The sequence below is a fragment of the Myiozetetes cayanensis genome, unplaced genomic scaffold (genome assembly GCF_022539395.1).
Source record: "Myiozetetes cayanensis isolate MyiCay16 unplaced genomic scaffold, myiCay2020 scf13, whole genome shotgun sequence".
Taxonomy (NCBI): Eukaryota; Metazoa; Chordata; class Aves; order Passeriformes; family Tyrannidae; genus Myiozetetes; species Myiozetetes cayanensis.
In genome coordinates, this window is record NW_026086937.1 from 179366 (window position 1) to 195844 (window position 16479).

Genomic DNA, 16479 nt, shown 5'->3' on the forward strand with positions numbered 1-16479 from the left:
TTTAAATGATGCAAAAACATGCAACTGATTTTTCCTCTACAGAGAAAACATGAATTGGATCCTACAACAGTTTCCATGACTAACTGTTTACACTTTTCTGACAGTGCTTTTCTGACACTGCTTGGTAGGAAAGTGGGTTTTGCTGCTTTGCTCTGAAGATAGAGGTCCAGGCTCCAGGGAAATAAAATACATTCTCCGTGGATTTTAGAATTCATTTTAGCGATCTTTTTATTTTTCATTTCAGTGAAGGTAATTCTGCAACTTCTGTGAATCTCAGCTGTGGCAAACTGATTTCAGGAGTTGGGTCCCAAACATGGGAACCTTGGTTGCACAGGCTTTTAATATTCTGGAGACTTTTTGATATTCATTGCAAATTCCCAAAATACTGCTGGTCTGCATTCCCACTGTCAAGCTCCACTTAATATACACTAAATACTTCTGTTTGTTGGCTTAATCCTGCTTTGGTGTTATTTCACAGTAAAGAATCTCCTTTTAATGTAGTGACTGCTCTCAGATCTTCGACTTGTCAGCACTCAACAGTTCTTCATCTCTGCAGTCTATTCCAGTTGCTGCAGTGCATATGTATGGCAGCTCTCACAGTCAGCAGTGTGGAAAGAAAATAGATTGAACAGTCCATGGGGCAGTGCAGCATCAACCTTCTGTGGTATGTTGTTCTCAGAGTGTCTTGAATTTGTGAAAGTGGAGACAATAACAGGGGGTTTGGAAAGCCTAATGATTCTTTAGATTTAGAAAATGTGCGTGGGAGACTATCACTGAAACTCTCTGAAGTCAGTAGACAGACTCCATTGAATTTTGAAGGGCTCAGATTGGTCCCACAGGGCATTCTGATGATTTCCTGCATACACACTGCTTTTCAAATGACTTGCCTTTTGGGCCTCTGGAGACATAAAATATTCCCAAAATATTGAGAAGTTCCAGTAGAGGAAAATTAACCATTTCTATTTACATTTCTCTGACCTTATTTGGATTTTAATGTGTTTTCTTAAAGAATTTTGATAGTAACAAAGAGGCAGACATTCTTCCAAAATGTCATAAAAATAAAAGAGGTGTAAAGTGATCTGTAATACAATGACAGCAATTTTCATGTGAAGTTTTATATATGAGGAAAATGAACTGCCTTTACTTTGAGTCAATCTTCGAGTTCAAATTAAACCCACAGAAGCAAAATGAAAGAGGGGTCCAACCAGGTTCCACAGGACTCCTATATATGTTTTTCATCAGTTCAGTGTCTCTTATTTGTATAACACATCTTAAACGTGCCTAGGCTTATATGAAATACCCGGGACTTGAGTCTCAGGCTTCTGCAGTAAAACTTGGAGTAATTGTACTGAAGTCAATGGCCCATATCTTGCCACCAGTTCTTAAATAGAACTTCTAGTGAATTTCAATAAAGACTTTTGCTTAAAAGTCAACAGCACAGCATGGTTCAGGGAAATTACAAGGCTGCAAGCAAAAATGTTAGTTTATTTTTCCTTTTCTTTTCAGAATACCTTGTGTTTGGTTCTATAAAATAAGATTATTACCTTGTACTGATTCAAATCAGTATGGCATCAGAATTGGATCTTGGAAAGCTCAGCAATGTGCCTAAGCTTCACTGACAGTAAAATTAAATAACTTTTAATTAACACAGATTGAGAGCATGTGAAGGATATATCCCTGTCTTTCTTTCAAAAGATATTCCTTACTTTTTGACAGTATGGAGCTAAGCCATATTGCTGCCAGTCCAACCTTTATATGCATTACAAATTACAACCACCCTTTTTCCTGTCCCAACAGAAGAAACTGCTCCTTTCCAGTGTAGAACTTGCCAATTCATAATTAAACTCCGCTCACCAGTGCAGCTACCTATGTGCATGAATAGAAAGCACTAATGTTTTTTGAGGAGGAGGTCAGTGTTTCAAAGGAGATGGTCAGTACCTGAGCTGTGAGATAGCATTGGGGGCAAACTTTGTCTAATGTGCTGGTTATGAAGAAGGAAGTGAAACTAATGGCTGGCACATCTTGCCAGGACTAAAGAAAACTTTGAAGAAAAAAGAGTTCTCTTTCTTCTTTGCCTAATTTTAAAGCTGTATATGAAATGAGTGCCAGAAGCTTGCTATACATCCTAAAGTGAGAGTCACCATTCACGAGTGATGGAGGCAGAATTGGATTATATGATCCAGTCATGTGCTGCCATTGTGTACCCATATGATTGTGTTCTGCTGGGTACATAACTGTAACCACTCACAAAACAATGGAATTTCTTCAGAGGAAAACCAGTGCAAGTGGTATCACAAGCAAGGACAGGATTTTGGGCATTTCTCTCATTTTTTTTGTTTCTCGGTTGCATGCCCTCCTTTTGACTTGTAACAACTAGGACAGAAAGGCAACTGCTCTTAGAGCTCAGGTTTCTCCATCGTCTTGTAATGTGGACCAAAATGTGATTTTCTTAGTGTGGGTGAGATGAAATGGAGAGAGCAGAGCTCCTTTCCCTTGCTAGGAAAATGATACAATGGCAGTCACAATGCTGGAAAAGGGCATTGTGTGCATGCAAGAAAGCTGAATGATGAGGTGGGACACAGTGTGTATGGTAAGGAGCAGGTGGTCAATAGTCAATTCTAGGTGCATAAAAATAATATTCATTTGTAATGTGCAGGAAATTCATTCCTTTTAGACTTTAAACCTAATCCTGTTTTTTCTAATTTAATAGGCTGTATTCTTTGGGGACCCCGTAAGCAGTTTCCTCTGCTCGGACTATGAAGAAGAGATGTAATCTAGCTGAAAATGCTCACTGAGGAGTCCTCCTGTGGTAAGAGAACTCTCTGCTGGCTATTATCAAGCCAAATGTGGGTCTACACTTCCAATACCTTCTTATAGCTCTGTAGAGACAATTTAACAGTGACATGAGAAGAAAGAAGGTCCCTGCCTACCACACTGCACGTATCCTCTGTCAAAATGGGGCCAACTGAGGATGTTATATTTCAGAAGCAATGAGCATGGGCATGTGAGAGTAAATTATCCTGTAATTTCAATGTCCCAGCTGCCCTACTGCAGCTGCCAGTGATGTACTTTCTGCTGTGGTAGAGCTGAGGTAGCCTGAAGCTGTAGGCTGCCTCAGATAAAGCACGTGATAGGCTGATGTCCCAGCTCTTTCCCACAGTATACTTTAGGAAGCTCACACTTACCTGCAGTAGGGCACCAGCTCCCAACTCTGACAGGAATCCCACAGAACTGGAGGTTTCCCTAATAGCCTTTCCCACTTTCTGTAGCAAATAGAGGTTGGGGTCAAGTGAGTTTTTTCATGCTTCTACCTCTGTCCCAGTATAGTTTGAAGATGAGGGAAGCACCAGTGTGAAAAATGTTTTCACTCTCCTATGTTTGTTTGTTTCTCTCTTGCTCAGTAGGGCAGTTATTTGGTAACACAGCTGTCCTAAATCCACTAATGGAACTACTTAAAGATGAGCTACTTCAAATCCTGAGCTTAGAAGGAATGCATATTTTATAATATCTATATAGACAGATCATCAGTTGATGTAAAGCTATTGGTGGAATAAGGCAAGATCATAGCATTTCTCTTTCAGAAAAATCTCGTTTAGGTTGTTGTGATACTTTATTACTAAGAGAATTTTCTGTAGATGTAAATGAACACTTCATAAGTAAATCTGTAACACTTGTTCCCAAGCATAAGTCTGATTCCCAATGCTCTGGTAAGCACATTCAACAGTACAATGTGCAGTAAAGTGCAATTCACTGAAAATAAGGTAAAGGTACATAATGGTCTGTAATAAATACAGGTAAAAGGGCTCTGCATGTCCAGTCGGTTTTAAAGCTACTCAAAATCACATACATTCAGATGTCACAAAGATATTTTCTGTAGCGGTGATATAAGAGATAAATAAAAATTATGTTCAAAAAAATTAAAAATAAATATAAAGATGCAAATACAAATGAATTTATATTTGCAAAGATACTTCGCTGCCCATGCATTCAGCAGACCAGGAGCTATCTGTTAAATTGAGTCCTGAAGCTGAGCATTTCTGTTAGCCTTGAAAGGCAGGGTAGATTAGTTTAAGTACTTCTCCTTAGGAATGCAGCTGATGAAATAAAACTGCACTGGAATCTACCAGCTTGGTGTGCAGGTGGAGCAAGCACCTGCATTTCAAAAGACGTAATTTCAAAACACGATGTGAAACCCTCTGGTCCCTTTACAGTTGGCAGAAAATGGATGGTGTGTTTTCCTCCACTGTCACATAGGTTGCCCTAATTCATTGAAGCATCTCTGCTCCCATGTGGAGGCACTCTTACTCCTCCAAACTGTAATTGCATTTTTGTCCTGAGCATTATTTATGTTCCCTCTCCATAGGTTTGAGTCAGTAATAGGAATAGAGAGAGAGAGCCATCTTGTGGAAGATCACTTTAATATCTTCCAGTTTTAGGTGCCAGGCACTTCAGAAGCTCTTAATTTTGTAGACCTTATTTTTCCAATGAGAAACCTCAATTAGAAGTAAGTGTCCTATAATATTTCTACAGATGTGTTGGTTTCCGTACAAAGGCAAGTAAAGTGAGTAGGGAATTATATTGTTCCAACATTTGCCTGCTGGCACTTGATATGTTTGAACAGCATGTTTTTTGCCCCGTCTTGAACTACATAATCAGCAGTTTCTTCTCTTCTTTCCATATTGCTTCTGTGCACAATTTAGATATTAAATATATATCTTGATTTGCTTTGTAACAGACTGCAAATGAAGCTTCACTGCCTCATCTTGGAAATGTGCGGTGGAAGTAGAGTTGAAAATAATATTTTTCCCTTCATCCTTACTGCTTTCAGTTGAATAATTGCACAATTCTTACAGACTACAGCAAACATTAAAAAGCTGTTCTCATCTACAGGTTCCAGCCTGAGATGTGCAAAATGCTTGTAATGAAGCTGCAAACCACGTGAAAGCAGAGTGACAAGATCTTCTGTGTAGCAGAGAGGGGCTCCTGCTTTAAGCAGAAGAAAAAGCGCAGAGGGCATCTTTCTGCTAAGAGCAAATGATGTGGGTCAGAAAGGCCTGAGGTCTTGATAAAGGAAAAATGACAATGATGCTTAACATTCCAGCTTCCCCTCCTGAGTTAAGGGCATGAGTTATATTTTTCAACCCCTGTATGCGGTAAGGGTCAGTGGTTAGCACAAGACTATCTAGTAACTTAAATGCTATAGTCAGCACGTGCTCTGAGAGTATTGAAATCCCTGTTAATCAAAAATGTCAGTCCCTTCCATCATGCTTGACTTCTTTACCAATGGCCTTGATTTACCTAAATTCTTTAAAGATGTTACTTTTTTCATACCTTATTTTGCAAATGATTCATGAGCTGTGAAATAGAGGAGATCAGATTTAATCCAGTCTGATGCATCTTTTGATAGATCAAAATAAATACACATTTAGAGATTTTATAGTTTTTTGCATCCAGATTCACAGCATACCTTTATTTTTGAGGAAGTGAACATAGTACTTGGGACTCAGTTGCTTGGAGCATGATGCTAATAACGCCAAGGTCGTGGTTCAATCCCCATATGGGCCATTCACTTAAGAGTTGAACTTGATTATCCTTGTGGATCCCTTCCAACTCAGAATATTCTGTGAAACCTCTGAAGGGTTTTAATCTGTTCTGGTTTTCCCCATCAACAGTCTTTGGTTTATTTTCATGTTTGAAATATGCAATTGAAAGTCATTTCTTAATAGAAGGTGTATCTCTACGATGTGTCACATTCAAGGTTTAGAAAACTAGACTGAATTGCCTGAAGTGCTTATAATTATTAGGAAAAATACATGTTCGTGAAGTGTGAGATCTGAAATAATCAACCGAATAGTTGTTGCATAGAGCCTGCCAATCTGTAACAATGTGATAGTGTTGATTTTAAAATGAAATCAGCCGTAACATTGGCAACCTACTACTGTTCAGTGGAAAGAAACTTTCTCTACAAAATGATATATAGCATTTTCCTTTCTTAGGAAAGCCACACTGAAAAAATCCCAAAACATATCAAATGGAAAGGATGTTTACATTACCAAATATGATAGAACCATAAATTATGGAATATTCTGTGCTTGAAGGGACCCACAAAGTTCATCAAATTCCAGCTCCTGACCCTGTGCAGGACAGCCCCAAGAATTACACCATGTGCCAGAGAGTGTTGTCCAAATGCTTCTTGAAGTTAGACAGCCTTGGTGCAATCACCTTACTTGACCGGCTGACGATACTTTGCCTGATGCCCTCCAGGACATGTTTGACCCTCCTGGCTGCCAGGGCACTGCTGACTCATATTTAACTTTCCATTGACCAGGACCCCCAGATTCCTTCCTACAGGGCTGCTCTCCAGCCTCTCATTCCCCAGTCTGTCTGTACATCCAGGTTTACCCCATCCCAGGTGCAGAATCTCTCTCTTGTCTTTGTTAAATTTCGTACAATTAGTGATTGCTCAGCCCTCTAAATCATCAAAGTCTCTCTGCAGGGCCTCTCCGCCTTCAAGGAAGTCAACAACTCCTCCAATTCAGTATAATTGTCGACCTTACTTATATACTTTATATGTATCATATATAGCTATACATACACCTATATGTAACTTATATACCTTATACCTTAAAAGGTATCTAAAGTATTGTAAATGTAGAAGATCTTCAGAAAAATTAGTGAGGAGGAGGGAAAGAGCTTAATGTCCACTCAAGGAAACCTTTACTGCTAGGGAAACACTAAGTTGGGAAGAAATTAATTTTTCATTCAGGTGATGTTCTCTTTATCTGTCTGCCCCAGAGGTAACTCCTTTGCTACAAGTGATAGAATTCTCACAGGCATGACTGGAGGCCCCCATAGAGGGGGCAGGCAGGCCATGAAGCACAGGGGGACAGCACAGCTGGGGTAGTTTATTGCACATGCAAAAAGTCTTATTATAAAAGCACCACAGTGGGTTTCTGTTTTCACCCTCTTGGCCAGCTGTATTGCAGTGTTCTTGACTGCCAAATTTTCTTTAAAACTTTGGCCACAGCCTGGTGCCTGGGATTATATACCTTACAGGTATATACCGTATATATCTTAAGGTATATCTTACATACCTTCACCTCCTGTGTCCAAGTCATCATAAAATCATCCTAAATAAGTCATCATAAATAATTGATGAGTCAGCCCTGAGCAGACCTGCTGCATCTGTAGCACTCTTCTAGGAAACAACATTCCGTTCAACTTGATGAAGTACTGCTCTGTAGCAGTTGCTGAGCAATACTAAAGGACCGCCTGTCCTTTAGCCACAGATCCTCTCCCAGACAGTGACTGCTGTAACTGGAAATATCCCAACTCTCCTAGTTGTTTTTCCATGTAGACTGACTTTCAGAATAGTCGAAAACAAAGGATAATGCTATACTGCACTCTGGCTTTTTCTGATCGTTCACTAGAAACGCAAAATGTGTGTGTGTTAAGCTGTAAATGTCATTACCTATTTCTCATGAATATTTCAGATTCTAAAAATTTACAGGCTATTGTTCTCATAAGCAAAACATTTTTTCTGGATACATGAGTAATGAGTGATAGAAAAAGCCTCAGTAAGATGCTATAAATCTATCCTGAGAGTAAAGTACTGCATGGCCTGCCTTTTCCTTATTTTGTTTTTTACTAGAATAATCAGAGGTGCAAAACAATGGAACATTTGATTTAAGTTTGATTATTTGCCTGTGCGATACACAGATGCCATAATATTGCCTTAGTTTTTGTCAGATGTCAAGGTACCTGAACTGCTGGTAAATGTTAATGTCTTAAAGATAACTGGTTTACTGGGGCATATATTTTCAGTTACACACTATTGGATGATCCAAGCAGAACTATAGCAGAGATGGGGAGAGATGAGTCTTTATCTTACTTGTACATGAATAATAGAGCAATTCAGGACAAATACAGTCCAACTCCTTCCCTTTTGCCATCTTAAAAAGGGACTGCAAGTCCATGATGCTGTGTTGAGCCAGTGGCTGTGGCTAAGGGGACCTAGGGAGGTTGAAAAGAGTGCTTGGGAGGGTGCCCACTGTCTGGAGGCTGAGGCGGGGGTGGTGACTGGTGCTGGGTGGGCCAGGGGAAAGGAACTGGATGGCTCTGAATAAAGTCCAACAAATTGGCAGTGGTAAGTTTTGTCACCCTGAGAAGGCACTCAGATACTGTTCAGTGGTATCGTGCAGTTCCCAAATGTAAAACTGCTTTCAGTGAATACAGAGAAAGTAGGAATGAGTCATGATGAGTGCTCTGCATTATTCTGATGGGTATTGTGGGTTTCTTCAAACTTGTACATTGCTGCCTGAGTGAATGCAGCTTTATGTCAAGGAAGTCTTTAAAATGGTCTTTAAAGCTAGGAGAGGGAGAAAGAAAGTGCTGGTGCAGGTAAGATAACTTCAGATGCACAGCTTTAAATTGTCACAGTAACAGTCCAGAGTAGGATGATTTACTTTTTCCAGGACTTACTTGATGGCTAGGGAGAATTTCTATTCTTCTGTCCTGAGGAGAGAGAAAGGGGGTTTTGAGAGATGTAGTAGGGAAGGGAAGAGAGAGAGAGGAAGTGTGGTGCAGACTGTGGGAAGAATCAGGGCACCAAGAAATTGCAGGCAGAAGACTTGCTATTTATCTCAAGCTGCACAGGTAGCCAAGTTGTATCAAGCACTGGAGAAAAGAGGCTATATGTATGTAGGAGGATGTATGCATGGAATTCTCCTTCAGCTTTCTACCATGACACTGATGCTTTCCCTCACTTGAGTGGAATAACAATAATAATAACAATAAAGAATAACAAATGCGTTCTTTTGTGAACTGCATTAAATGTCTGCCGTCATGGTGAGTGTATGCTAAATTTTGTTAGAAGCCCATCCGAGCTTGCTTGGCTAGGGAATAGCTAACGGTGGCTTATGGGCAGGGAGGTACAATCTAGGTGCTGATTTGGGAATTGGTGAGTTATTAGATTTTGCTGCGGGAGAAGGAAGTGCTCTGGGCATTGCTGATGCCACACCATAAACATCAGATCCTGAGAAAGGTCAAGTGATGGGGACATGGGCTGTACCAGGAGAAGGGGCAGGGAAAATGCTGAGTTTTCAATGATGTGGAATACACTGTTGGAGGGAATGCCTTTCAGCAATGCAGAATAAATTATAATCCAAGGTTTTGTTTTCTGTAGCATTTCAGTTGTATATTAAAAACAGTAAATTACTCTGATAGAGTGTGATATTCGAAGGTCTAAGCAGTCTTTTCGAATTTTTCTTTCTAATTGATTGTTGGGAATGATATGTATCCGATGCAGTGGGTATTGTTTCATTATAAGATTATCTGAGTAATTTATATCCTGAAAAAATACTGTGGATTCAGCTGCCTTTTCCTCCCACCCCAGCATCTCTGTGCCTTGATTTTATGACTGGTGTGTCATTTGGTAATTAGTATTCTTCAGCTTTTTGTAACATTTGCAATCGCAGTGGTGCCTTCATCCACTGATGGCATTAGTATTGGTTGATTTTTTTATGCACTGGTGAAATTCGCTCATTATAACCAGAGAACTTGATAACCGTAGAGCAAACTATTACTTTTATAATACTCTTATTCCATAAAGGGTGCTTTAATTTTCCCAGGATAATTAGGGAAATAGATCACCAAAGCTCAGGGATGTTGGCATCATGTTACTAAGTTTCTTATGTGTCATTTGCTCACCATTTCTGTCTGATATCCTGACTGTGGCAAAAATGAATGGAAACTTCCTATTTCCTTCTTAAGGCCAAGATTTCCAAATGGAAATCTAGCACAAAATTAATTGCAGGGAAATCTAGCAGTCTTTCTGCATCTGTTAGTCATACAGGATCATGTGTGTCATCCCAAATGCCTTGGTCTAATGCTCTGAGTTATAAATTGCTGCTTTGGAGCTTCCCTGTGCACACATACAACTGCTCTTTCTAAGGAAGCTTCTAGTTCCTCTTACGGATTTGTCCAAGAGAGGTTGCTCAGCTGTGGCAGAAGTGATGTCCTCGCTGTGGACATACTTGAGGATTTTCAAGCACCCTACCGTCAAAGTGAAGGGAAGCTGGAAACACTTTCTCCTCTCATTCTATGCCTCTCCAAATACTCCCAAGTCACTTCTAAAGAGCATCTGTAAGAGAAGAAATTCCCCAAATAGCAGGTGTTTTACCAACATTTTCAAGGGAGTGGATTAGAAGAAAAAATGCTCTCATCTCACTGTGTCTCTTCTCCATGTGCCTGCTGTAGGTCTTCTGCTCACTGTCATGTTGCCAGTGTGGCAGGGCAGACCTGCTCAGTACTTAGATTTAAACACGGTAGTTCACTGAGCCATGCTGCCCAACTGCCTCTCTCTTGCAAATGACTGAAGGAATTGTTTTGCAGTAAAGTAAAACAATTGATTTAAATCCAGTGATACTAGCTAATTACATGGTAAGGGCAAACAGTATGAAGGAATAATCTGTGTAAATGCTGCTGTGCATTTTTTCATGCCACAGAATCTTGTGAGTGAGGAAACGTTGTTATGTGGAATAGGCAATTAATGCATCTTGGGTGTTACGGGGTAGAGGTTTCTTTGGACCAAAATGATTGTGCACTGCAGTTTTCTGACAGTCTTACAGCATCCTTCACCCCAGCAGTAATGTCCCATATAAAGAGTTTTGTATGCAAGCCAAGATGAGATCAGCGCTATCTTGCACTAATGATTTTACAGTTCTAGGGAAGTTCTGTCAGCATGCAAACTGCAGAAAAACCTAAAATGAGATGTCAATACTTAAGATGTTTGGTAGGTGCATGGACATGCTCCTCTGTATTTGTACACACTTACCAATTAACTGTATGATTCTCAGAGTTGTTTAGCTAGAAACAACTGTATGTTTTTGAAACTGGGGCAAATTAATTACTTTGGTTACTGAACAAGTAGATCTGTTCATGTAATTGAATAGATACATTTAATAAACTCCAGCTTCTTATGTCTTCTACTTTCATCATTTAAACTCTTTAGCCTGAACTACAGATAATACTTGCCGAATGCCAACAGCTGACTGCTGTCCTTTTTGTTTCTGTTAAAAGTATGTTGAGAGGTGTCTTTCTTCTGAAAGAATCTTGTATAGTGGTGGATATCTGCCTACCACAGGAAAAAAAATCCCCAAGTTAGACAGTCTTCAGACCTTTGGTATACACTAATTATGGTATGAATTGTGTGAATTTCATTTGTACTTGGGTATTTATATTTATCTCAGTTATTTGTTACAGAGGGGGAAAAATCATTACTGTAGAGTCAAATTGCCTGTAAATGACTTAAGGAATATGTTAATGATCCTGCTCCAAATGAATAATTATAACGCAGGTGCACTTGAGATGTGATCATTTAACTGACAGCACACAGCTTCTAATGTCTTGAATATCCATGATAATGTTGATGTCATAGCAGCCAGTTAAAATCATCGCTCACGTCCTCCGTTTAATACACAGGAGAACTGTGAGTATAATTCCCATATAGAGCTATTGCCTTTCTTATTTAAGGAATGGTTAATTTACAAACAAATCAAGAAGTCGCTCTGCATTTATTTTAATGCAGTATGTTTCCAGTGAAATGTCATGCTATTGTCTCAAGTAGAAAATAAACATCAATGGCAGAAAGGTGTTACTGCATCAATTTGATGTTGTAGTTTAAATAAACTTTGCTCAAAATATCCGAGTTTATTAGAGATGTGAATTGTATTTCACCTGCTTTGCTACTAATAACCAGCTAAACTTTCCATGCTTATTGTTTTAAAGGTGCCTATAATTTAGTTCCCTCTGAATTTGATGCCTGTGGGAATCAGATGTATGCTCTGAAGTGCACAAAATAGCCCTTTTCTGCAGATGAGTTGTCTCATTAAGAGAAGACTTGAACTCCGAAAAGGCCAGTGTACTTTTGGGCTTACCTCCCACTTCATTTTAAATAACTATGCAATATTTTAAGCTTTTCAGTGTTATTTGTGGTCAGTATCAGATTTTAAGTATTAAATAGCCTACCTCAAACATGCATTAATTCACAGAAGGCAACAGTGTGCTGTCTAGATATTATCTCCATGATAATAGCAATGAAACTAGAGCAGTAGCTAAATATAGAACAGTTTTTCTGCATCTATTTCATGAGTTGTCATGTAATTACAAATAGATGAAGAATTAAATCTCTAAGCTGTAATGAGGTTTATGAGGAAAACCTACAGAATTCCTAATGTAAAAGGGGTTGTTTCCAGTTAAGGTTAGCACTGTATGCCTTGAGAAGAACACTACCACCTTATTTAGAATAATAGTACTATATTGATGCAGGTTATTTTAGCAGCAAGAGTCTGTGCTAGGAGGGGAGAACTCTTTTGAAGATATCAGTTCCAAAGCATAATAAAACAGGTGCATCTTAATAGGTCTACCAGGAATGTTTTAGCTGTTAGCATCTTTTAAATGCTTCTGCTGAGAAACCCTGTTTTCATAACAAGGTTGGTGAGTATTAAACCTGTGATAGTTCTTTCTGGGATTACTATAATTTACAAAAACAATAAAAACCTGCTAAAAAACATTTATGTATTTATAAATGTTGTAATCCAGGGGTCCCACTGATACTTGTGGTGAAAGATATGCCTAAGGGCACATAACCCTGCTTGTACATTGCCAGGACTGCAATCTGGTTTATGACAAAACAGATCCATTTATCTCCAAATAAATAAATTACTTTTGTGAACATTTAGAAACATTTGCATAATTAGGCTGTAAGATCTTAGCAGTCTTTTTCATAATAATTAAACTAATCTAATCTTGGACAGGGTAAACAGACTTACTAGGCTGAGAGCAGCCTTCAGGCAAGGAACTTACTACATTCTACAGGAACTGTAAGGCTGATGATGTTTGTTAATTATGCAGAGCTTTTACTCCCCAGTAATAGCAGCGTTTGTATTGCCTGAAGCTTAGATAGCTACTCCCAGGCACATAAAATTAGACTCTGGGTTTTTTTGTCCTGCTTTAAAAAAAAAACCACAACAAACCAAACCAAAAAAAAAAAAAACAAACCCAAAACACAAACCCACAAAACAAAACAAAGAAGATACTTCAAAATGATTATACGCTTTCAACAAGGAGACATTAACCTTACAGCAGTGGTTCATAGATCTGCATACAATTGGCTCACTCTGCAGTCATGTGGTCTTGATTATCTTCATATCTGGAGTCTTTCGTGCCATATAGAGACACGGAGTTGTGAGGCTTAGTAAAAGAAGAGCAGAAGGCACTGCTTTATTTTCTGGGGACTTCAGGAAGAAAAGATTGAGAATATCAAATAAGTCTTATCCAGGACAGTTCTCAGTCAAACAGTCAATCAAAATTTATTGCCATAAATCAAAAAATGAAGATCAGAAACAGTACCTAGCAAACTTTGAAAGATTTTCTGTCTTTAAAGAATGTATCACCTTCATCTAGTTCTATAGGAGTCATCAGTCCATGCAAACTTCAAATGGCAAGTAAACTCAAGAAGAAGGATTTTTCTACTTACAAACAGGGTATGGCATTAGCAAGGATGATAGTTAAACTCTACAAACTTTTTTTAAAAAAAAATTATCTCTTAATAAAACTCTCTTGTAGAAAAGAATTTAATTTCTGAATATTATTTTCCTGGAGACAGGACATTCAAGGAGATCCTCCTGGTGAGTTTTTTTGATACTCTGCTTAATTGAAAATATTTCAATTAAAACAAATTCATGTGATTAGCCCTAAAGAGGTTGATTTACATTATATATTTTTTTCCTGAGAATTTGCATACAAATTCACAATGCATTTCCTTTTCCTTTCAAACAGTAAAGTTTAAATTACATATGGATAGCAAAAGTGAGGCCTGACCCCTGCAAAACAGGTGGTTAAACCATATGAAAGTGCCTCTAATAATCGAGGGATGGATTTCATTCACACCGAGAAGTAACATGCTGTATGAATTTCTCCTCTTAATGTCAAAGAGATTGTTCCCTGACTAAATACTGCTAGATGAAGTTTTCAGAATCTAGGTCTTAAAACAAGTTATGAAGATCTGAATAACCACTAATCTTTTAAGGCCTTGAGGGCCAGAAGATCTGAAACAGATGATCATAGAATTACAGAATATGCTGAGTTGCAAGGGGTGAACAGGGATCATCAAGTCCAACTCTTAGCCCTATACAGGACCACTCCCAAGAGTCACACCATGTGCCTGAGAGTATCATCCAAACATTTCTTGAGTTCTGTCAGTCTTGGTGCTGTGACCACTTCCCTGGGGACCCTGTTCCAGCACTCAACCACCCTCTGAGTGAAGAACCTTTTCCTAAATCCAACCTAAACCTCCCTTGACACAATTTCAGGCCATTTCCTTAGGTCCTGTCACTGGTTACCAAAGAGAAGAGATCAGAGCCTGCCCCTCATCTTCCCTTCCTGAGGAAGCTGTAGACTGTGATGACGTTTCCCCTCAGTCTCCTCCTCTCCAGGCTGCACAGACCAAGTGTCCTCAACTGCTTCTCATACGGCTTCCCCTCAAGACCCTTCACCATCTTAGTTGTCCTCCTTTGGACACTCTCCAAGAGCTTAATATCTTTCCTGTATTATGGTGCCCAAAACTGCCAGTGTTCAAGGTGAGGCCACACCATTGCAGAGCAGCACAGGTGATGTGTCTATGGTGGTTTTTTTTCAGAATAAATGAGTGGATAGAGGCAAGAAATTGGAGGAAGTTGTTTTCAGCTTTTACCTCTTCTGGCCTGTACAGCTGAGCCATACAAATGTGGTGTAATGCATGGATAATAAGCAGGCACCCCATTGCCAACTACCTACTACTGCGTCAGCCCTTATTCTTTCTTGCTGTTTTCTTCATTCCTGTGCACGTTATTTCACCAAATTTAGTGAATCCAGTGTGTTTGCTGGTCATTGCTATATAATCTAGTGGGTTGTTGCTGTTTCGATTAACATTTTGTGCTATTGCCAGTGGCATGAATTCAAGTACCATGTCTTGTTCTTTATTAACTTTTATGAGGGAAAAATACAAGTTGCTTGTATCAATGAAATTAATCAGAAAGAAAACTCCTGTTTTAAAGTGATGAATTGTGTAAATAAATGATGTCTCTCTCTAATCTCTAGGAGGCCCACCAACAAGTTTCCTTTGACATCCCAGGCTAAAAAACCCTTTGCTAGAACAGTTCATCCCAATGCTGCACATAGCATTAAACAGGGCTAGAAGGGACTGCTCTGGGTTTCCTAGTCAGAGGAACAGGCACTGGTTTCTTTGAGGAGCACACCTTCACCTGAAGCCCTCTTTCTCCTCTCTTTGCAGTACAGTGCATAGCTATGCGCTCTTTATTTGCCAGAAACACAGAATAGCACATTTAGTGTAGAGTAAAACTGCCAAGATTGGACTACCAGATTTTACAATGTTGGATTGTGGCACCCTTGCTGTTGTAACTCCCACCCTGAGTGCTGTTTCCCACGGGGTCATCCCTTGGACCAGTGCTGGTCAGAAGAGTGAGCAAGAGCAACACTAAGCCTCTTGTCCTGATGACAGCAGGCAGTCTAGGAAAAGTCACATTCCCTATGCTGTTAGCAAAGAACACAGATTTTTAGACTGTAATATGGAAAAGCTGCATTATATATAATATCTGGTCTCTCTGAATATTAACTGCCTTTGATAGTTTATAGCTTGAACATGAAGCAAATTTTCATCAGATTAGTTTTAATAGGTACATCATTGTTAAAATTTTAACACCATTGCTTCCATGTTGCTGTTCAGTGTATTTAACTAATTGTGCAATGTAATATGCACCTTCATCTGTTTCACTTAGCATGGAGATAAATAAGCTCCCTTTTTTTTTCTCTCGCCCTTCTCAAATTTTCAAATTATAAGGAGAGAATATGAGATCGACTACTATTTTTCTCTGTGGGGACAAAATAAGACCAAGTAAAGATAAAGATGGTGCCATTCCCTCTGCTTACCAGACTGTTGTGGTGTTAGAGTCAAATTTTCCCTCCTCTTCCCCTTATCTCTCCAGAAGAATGAGAAAATGGTACACAAGATGTTACTTTGAGGTACAGTTGATTCTTGTGTGCTGTCTGAGTTGATTCTTAGGTGCAGTTATGTGCTGCTGCTCTTTCAGTCCAGAATGGGAGATTTGGGACAAATTGGCCCATCAAACACATGTACCAACTATTTGCAGAATGGCACAGCTTGCTGAGGACAGTAGATGCATCTCAAGGTGGTGTTTAGTTGAATACATGTCTATGACCACAGATAATTAAAAGAACAGATTTTTTATAATTACAGTTCTGTGAGAAATACAGATATTTGTGTTGTTGTTAGGTCATCTGCAAATTATGGACCAGGCAATACCTTGTCTTATGAAGATAATCCATACTTTTCAGTCCCTATATAGGGTTTGAAGAAATGTCATTCATAGCTGTAGCTTTTTCTCTTGTCTAGTTCTGTCT

At 39.1% G+C, this 16479-nt stretch overlaps 1 protein-coding gene across 2 annotated transcripts in view; it reads left to right on the forward strand.

Moving 5' to 3' along the window:
• NCBP2 (nuclear cap binding protein subunit 2) overlaps positions 1-16479 on the forward strand; it is a 208717-nt gene that overhangs the window by 171749 nt on the left and 20489 nt on the right. The window contains exons 4-5 of one of the 2 annotated variants that reach the window (XM_050308590.1): positions 557-664; positions 2711-2769. In XM_050308590.1, the coding sequence (XP_050164547.1) occupies positions 557-628 (72 nt within the window). In that variant the 3' untranslated portion in view covers positions 629-664; positions 2711-2769. Of the gene's footprint in view, positions 1-556; positions 665-2710; positions 2810-16479 lie in introns of those variants that run through there. The other variant, XM_050308591.1, reaches the window with a different exon arrangement.